The sequence below is a fragment of the Oncorhynchus gorbuscha genome, unplaced genomic scaffold (assembly GCF_021184085.1).
Source record: "Oncorhynchus gorbuscha isolate QuinsamMale2020 ecotype Even-year unplaced genomic scaffold, OgorEven_v1.0 Un_scaffold_675, whole genome shotgun sequence".
NCBI lineage: Eukaryota > Metazoa > Chordata > Actinopteri > Salmoniformes > Salmonidae > Oncorhynchus > Oncorhynchus gorbuscha.
This window is the reverse complement of record NW_025745761.1, coordinates 207654-213948: the sequence shown is the minus strand read 5'-3', so window position 1 is coordinate 213948 and position 6295 is coordinate 207654. Positions and strand designations below refer to the sequence as shown.

Below are 6295 nucleotides of genomic sequence, written 5' to 3'. Positions count from 1 at the left end.
GTCTTTGATGTCGGGTCTCCGTGAACCATTAGGCCAAATGTTACTGTTCCTGACATTGCTGATTTGGCTTCATCAAATGTACACTTAATCAATAGAATGCAATGTATAAAGGCTGGAATAAGACCGGAGGATATTACTGAGGTCTGTAGTTTTTCTGTTTTGTGAAAATATTGTAACGGTCTAATTTACTCAAACTTAAAACCATGTTTATTCTCAGGTATGATTGACACGATAAAAAAAGGGGAACCTAGTTATAAGCCCTTAAAAGATTTTGATTTTCTTTATTTATATATAATTTACTCATAGTTACACTTACACCAAATGCTGAATTGTACAGTAGGCTGTAGTTCTTTTTGCCCTGATTTAATTTACAGCTCCATGACATTCACCCGAAGGTAAGTCGTCGGTTCCAGATCCATGAAGAATGACGGCTGCACATTGTCTGAAGTAGTTGCTATTCAATATACTTCATGTGTTCCTCTTCGCGTTACAGCAAAGTAAGGAAATCATTAGTGCTGGAACTATAATTACATGGATAATTGTTATCAAATATACAGGGTAAATGTCTCAATCAGACAGGATTGATTATTGCATTATTAGACTGCATACTAAAACACTGTCAATGTGTGTTTATTTCAGATTATATTGCTATTTTAATTACATGATTTATTAGACAATTTGCAGTAAGAATAAAGGCAGTAGATTCTGAGTTTGTACCACCTTGTGCCTTCTCAAAAAATAAAATAATCGAAACTACATTGTGACTCCATTTATTCTGTTTATTAGTTACGATATGAGGCTTTTGGATATATTTATCCAAATTGCAACGATCGTAATCAAGTCAATAGCTGATTAAGACCGTGTGTGTGAAGCAGTTGGTGTTGGCGAAAGGCTGGCAGGTTGTAATCTGGTGGTTTCATTTTTGCAAACGACTCGATATCGCCATCTGCCGGTCTTTGGGTTACAGTTGGTGAGAAATGCTTATTAAAAAAACAACTAGTCCGAAGCCTTGGCTCACATTAAACACATTTTTATTAATTTCAGTAGCCGATGTGAATGTCAGCATGTGGGATTATGTATAAACGGCCTAGTTTCGATGATCACTCGAACCCTGACTCATATGTCCAGAAGAGAGTCTGCAGAATAATTCGGAACGGGTCGTTCACCAGCTACCCGGGAAGCCCTCGGAATCATGTCATTGGAGAGCAAACGGGAGCAGATCTGCCTGACATTTGCTAAATACTTCACTAAACTGATCAATGCACACACCATATTGCCGAGGGGCCTTAATAATGCCGTCTGTAAAGCTCCTAAAATGTATTTATTTTAGCTGCCACCCCAAACATTGTCGTTGTATTATTGTTGTTTTGTATATATTGCATAGTTTAACATTGTATTACATGTTTTGCTAGTTTAGGATTTGATGATTGTAAATTGCTTTACACAATTCAGTCTATATGACTGCAATATATTTACTACTACAGGGCACAAAGCAGAACATTAGACAAGAGGACCATAAATCGTTTTAGCTCCCGTGTTCACATCGGACCACGAACAATGTAACGTACTTCCGGTGCTTGTTTGGCTGGCAATTTGAAATGTGTACAATGTAAAATCGTGTTGTTTTCGTAGATTTAATGGCAATCTTATTAAATGACACGTTTCAAATCACTACTGCAAGAGTCCTATAGTGACATATACGAGTTTAACGTCCCTTTCTAGTCTCTATACTATGTTTAAAAGGATGGCTGAATTTGGACCAGATTCCGGGGTAGAGTGAAGGTAGGGGATGGATGTCAATAATATTTGATACCGGTGACTATAATATGATCGATAAAAAGTTTTATGTTAATAAGAGACAATTTGACTAAGTGTGTTCCCTAATTATAATATATTTCCTTTTTAATAAGTCTATGGAAGCGTGTCAGTGAAGTGCTTGTCGTGAAGACACGGTTGGAAAGGCAGGCATCAAATCCGCATCACTTCTTACTATCTTTGCCAGCCGGTTCACCATATTATCATCATTGATCTGCATGATGTTGCAGAAAACATCAGTTGTCTGTTATCCACAGGGTGTTACGATCGTCAAACCCATCGTATTCGGAAACGTTGCTCGGTATTTTGGAAAGAAGCGAGAGGAGGATGGACACACTCACCAATGGTCTGTGTACGTGAAACCATACAGAAACGAGGTAAACTCAACTGTCATCTTGGAAAATGGATGGTGTTGACTTCAAGGTCTCATTGGATAATGATAATGATCATTGGATGATATAGTATTAACCTGACCCAATTATATTCCAGGATATGTCTGCATATGTGAAGAAAATACAGTTCAAGCTACATGAAAGTTATGTGAATCCACTCAGAGGTAAAGTTTGTAATGTATCCAAGTATTAGCAGTGATGTAATTTGTCATGAATGTAGGGCTCATGGTGTTCTCTTTCTGATCCGTCGTAGTCGTGACGAAGCCTCCGTACGAGATCACAGAGACGGGCTGGGGAGAGTTTGAGATCATCATCAAGATATTTTTCATCGACCCCAATGAGAGGCCGGTGAGCGGTGCCCGACTATGTCATTTAGGGACCTCGTTCCAATCAAACTTGATTATTATAGCACCTTTTTTTTAACAGAGGATGATTTTCAGAGTGTTTAACACAATAACATAATAGGAAGGTGAGAAAGATACAATACGTTTTCTAAATTAGGACACATTAAAATAGTAAAACAATAGTTTAATAACAGTGGACTTGAGACTGTACAATTACATTATTTTTATGATACAATTCCCCCAGTTACTGTCTGTCTGTCTGTCTGTCTGTCTGTGTCTGTCTGTCTGTCTGTCTGTCTGTCTGTCTGTCTGTCTGTCTGTCTGTCTGTCTGTCTGTCTGTCTGTCTGTCTGTCTGTCTGTCTGTCTGTCTGTCTGTCTGTCTGTCTGTCTGTCTGTCTGTCTGTCTGTCTGTCTGTCTGTCTGTCTGTCTGTCTGTCTGTCTGTCTGTCTGTCTGTCTGTCTGTCTGTCTGTCTGTCTGTCTGTCTGTCTGTCTGTCTGTCTGTCTGTCTGTCTGTCTGTCTGTCTGTCTGTCTGTCTGTCTGTCTGTCTGTCTGTCTGTCTGTCTGTCTGTCTGTCTGTCTGTCTGTCTGTCTGTCTGTCTGTCTGTCTGTCTGTCTGTCTGTCTGTCTGTCTGTCTGTCTGTCTGTCTGTCTGTCTGTCTGTCTGTCTGTCTGTCTGTCTGTCTGTCTGTCTGTCTGTCTGTCTGTCTGTCTGTCTGTCTGTCTGTCTGTCTGTCTGTCTGTCTTTTTATCTATCTATCTGTCTGTCTGTGTCTGTCTGTCTGTCTGTCTGTCTGTCTGTCTGTCTGTCTGTCTATCTATCTATCTATCTATCTGTCTGTTTCTGTTTCTTTCTTTCTTCTGTCTGTCTGTCTGTCTGTATCTGTCTATCTATCTATCTATCTATCTATCTGTGTTTCTTTCTTTCTTCTTTATCTATCTATCTATCTATCTATCTATCTATCTATCTATCTATCTATCTATCTATCTATCTATCTATCTATCTATCTATCTATCTATCTATCTATCTATCTATCTATCTATCTGTGTTTCTTTCTTTCTTTTTATCTATCTATCTATCTATCTATCTATCTATCTATCTATCTATCTATCTATCTATCTATCTATCTATCTATCTATCTATCTATCTATCTATCTATCTATCTATCTGTGTTTCTTTCTTTCTTTTTATCTATCTATCTATCTATCTATCTATCTATCTATCTATCTATCTATCTATCTATCTATCTATCTATCTATCTATCTATCTATCTATCTATCTATCTATCTATCTATCTATCTATCTATCTATCTATCTATCTATCTATCTATCTGTGTTTCTTTCTTTCTTTCTTTCTATCTATCTATCTATCTATCTATCTATCTATCTATCTATCTATCTATCTATCTATCTATCTATCTATCTATCTATCTATCTATCTATCTATCTATCTATCTATCTATCTATCTATCTATCTATCTATCTTTATCTTGTCTTGTCTAATCCTATCTACAGGTGACTCTCTACCACCTACTGAAGCTCTTCCAGTCAGACTCCAGTGCCATGCCCAAGAAGACGGTGGTCTCTGAATTCTATGATGAAATGGTGAGACATTTGATTGATTTATTTTTCAAACAGTGAACCAAAGAGGACACGAGAAAGGAAGTGAAACCAAGGTGAGGAAAGAAAGCAGAGAGGCCCCGTCTCAACTCTCTGTCCTTCCTGTTCCTCTCTCAGATCTTCCAGGACCCCACAGCCATGATGCAACAGCTCCTTAGCACCTCTAGACAACTGACCCTGGGGGCCTATAAACACGAGACGGAGTGTGAGGAGCACACACACACACACCTGCACATTTAGTACCTGTAGATTCATATTGTAACGACTGTATCTAGCAATGTCTTTTTTAACCCTCGTCGGGCAAATGTGTTTCAATGCAAATTACAGGCATCATCAACTAGATTCTTTTCTTTTTTTTTCTTGAGAGGCTGTTTGGGGCCCAGAACATAATTACAAATCATTTGTAGACTGAAATTGACCTCAAAGAAGCCCAAACAGGTCCTTCTGTAGCTCAGTTGGTAGAGCATGGCGCTTGTAACGCCAGGGTAGTGGGTTCGATCCCCGGGACCACCCATACGTAGAATGTATGCACACATGACTGTAAGTCGCTTTGGATAAAAGCGTCTGCTAAATGGCATATATATATAATATTTGACTAAAACTCCATTTCAAACCTGGCTTACATGTGTGTATATATAATCACATCTCTCTATCATACATGGGAATACTTCAACACATTTTCCCAAATGAAAATCACTTGGAGCTGATTTCCTTGTGTTGTTAGTCTTTTATGTCCAACAATGAAAAATAATTGCTCAGAAAACTTGGGAGCCTATTAAAACCACCCGCGGGTCCCCAGTTGGGGAACCCTGCAGTAGGGGCTTAGATTAAAAGTCCATGGCTGCGTTTACACAGGCAGCCCAGTTCTGATCTTTTGCCCAATTATTGGTCTTTTGACAGATCAGATCCTTTGCCAATGAGATCAGATTTGGACTGCCTATGTAAAGGCAGCCAATAAAAGCCAATGTCTTTGTCCTCGTTGTTCAGTGACACCACAGCAGTGCTGAGTGGACAGTGTCACTGGTGACTGACCCTTCCTGTGTCTGTAGTTGCGGAGCTGGAGCTGCGGACGCGGGAGAAGCTGGAAGCAGCGAAGAAGAAGACCAGTCAGGAGATCACAGACCTGAAGGATAGACTGAAGGCCAGCAGAGAGACCATCAACTTCCTGAAGGGAGAGATACGCAAGCTGGAGGAGGAGGACCAGATCAAAGACCACTGATACACACACACACTGGGTGAATCTCAATTGTATTTTCTTGATTCCTCATACCTTCTCTCCTTGCATCCTTCTCAAAACTCATTGGAACACAAGATATGAGGTTCCTTGTCTTGGATCTTCTATGTGTTTTGAGAAGGAGATGAGAGAGGATGCAATGAATCATGGATATACAATTGAGACACACCCTAAATTCCCGAGGCACCCCTGTAGATCTGAAGGGTTTGGATAGGTGGAGGCAATATGGTGCTTGTGACTCACCTTGTCTTCTGATTTCTGATAGGCTGGATGGAGTTTACGCCTGGTACTTTCACCAATGGACTGTCACCATATGCTCATCCTGGCATTTACTGTCACCATGCTCATGTCTTCCACCTATCCAACCCCTTCAGAGCAAAGGGAGATGCCAGGGAGGAGGGGCTAGGGATGGATTTGGAAATTGCCCTAGTCTGGAATCCACACAGAATATCACTCCATTTTACGATTGTTTAATTCCTTAATATAATATCTGTCATTTCTCAGATGCTTTCATCCAAAGTGACTTAGTCATGTGTGTGTATATTGTACTGTCACCATGCTCACTGGTGGGTCCCTGGAATGGACTCCACTATCCTGGCCGCTCACTGTCACCATGCTCATCCTGGCCGTACTGTCACCATGCTCATCCTGGCCGTACTGTCACCATGCTCATCCTGGCAGTACTGTCACCATGCTCATCCTGGCAGTACTGTCACCATGCTCATCCTGCCAGTACTGTCACCATGCTCATCCTCATCCTGCTCAGTACTGTCACCATGCTCATCCTGGCAGTACTGTCACCATGCTCATCCTGGCAGTACTGTCACCATGCTCATCCTGCAGTACTGTCACCATGCTCATCCTGCCAGTACTGTCACCATGCTCATC

General features: G+C 40.5%; 1 protein-coding gene across 1 annotated transcript; it reads left to right on the top strand.

Moving 5' to 3' along the window:
* The first annotated feature begins 1967 nt into the window (after positions 1-1967).
* On the top strand, positions 1968-5686 carry LOC124019763 (YEATS domain-containing protein 4-like). Its single transcript, XM_046335186.1, has 6 exons — positions 1968-2192; positions 2305-2371; positions 2461-2555; positions 4069-4158; positions 4291-4378; positions 5223-5686. Exons 1-6 carry the CDS (start codon positions 2034-2036, stop codon positions 5390-5392), a joined length of 669 nt encoding a protein of 222 aa, XP_046191142.1. The 5' UTR covers positions 1968-2033; the 3' UTR covers positions 5393-5686.
* The last annotated feature ends 609 nt before the right edge of the window (positions 5687-6295 follow it).

Excerpts from the sequence above, each read along its gene's own strand:
- LOC124019763 (XM_046335186.1), top strand. The coding sequence starts at position 2,034 with ATGATGTTGCAGAAAACATCAGTTGTCTGTTATCCACAGGGTGTTACG. Across the intron at positions 2,193-2,304 it reads TGAAACCATACAGAAACGAG|GATATGTCTGCATATGTGAA; the intron begins GTAAACTCAACT and ends ATTATATTCCAG. Across the intron at positions 4,159-4,290 it reads CTGAATTCTATGATGAAATG|ATCTTCCAGGACCCCACAGC; the intron begins GTGAGACATTTG and ends TTCCTCTCTCAG.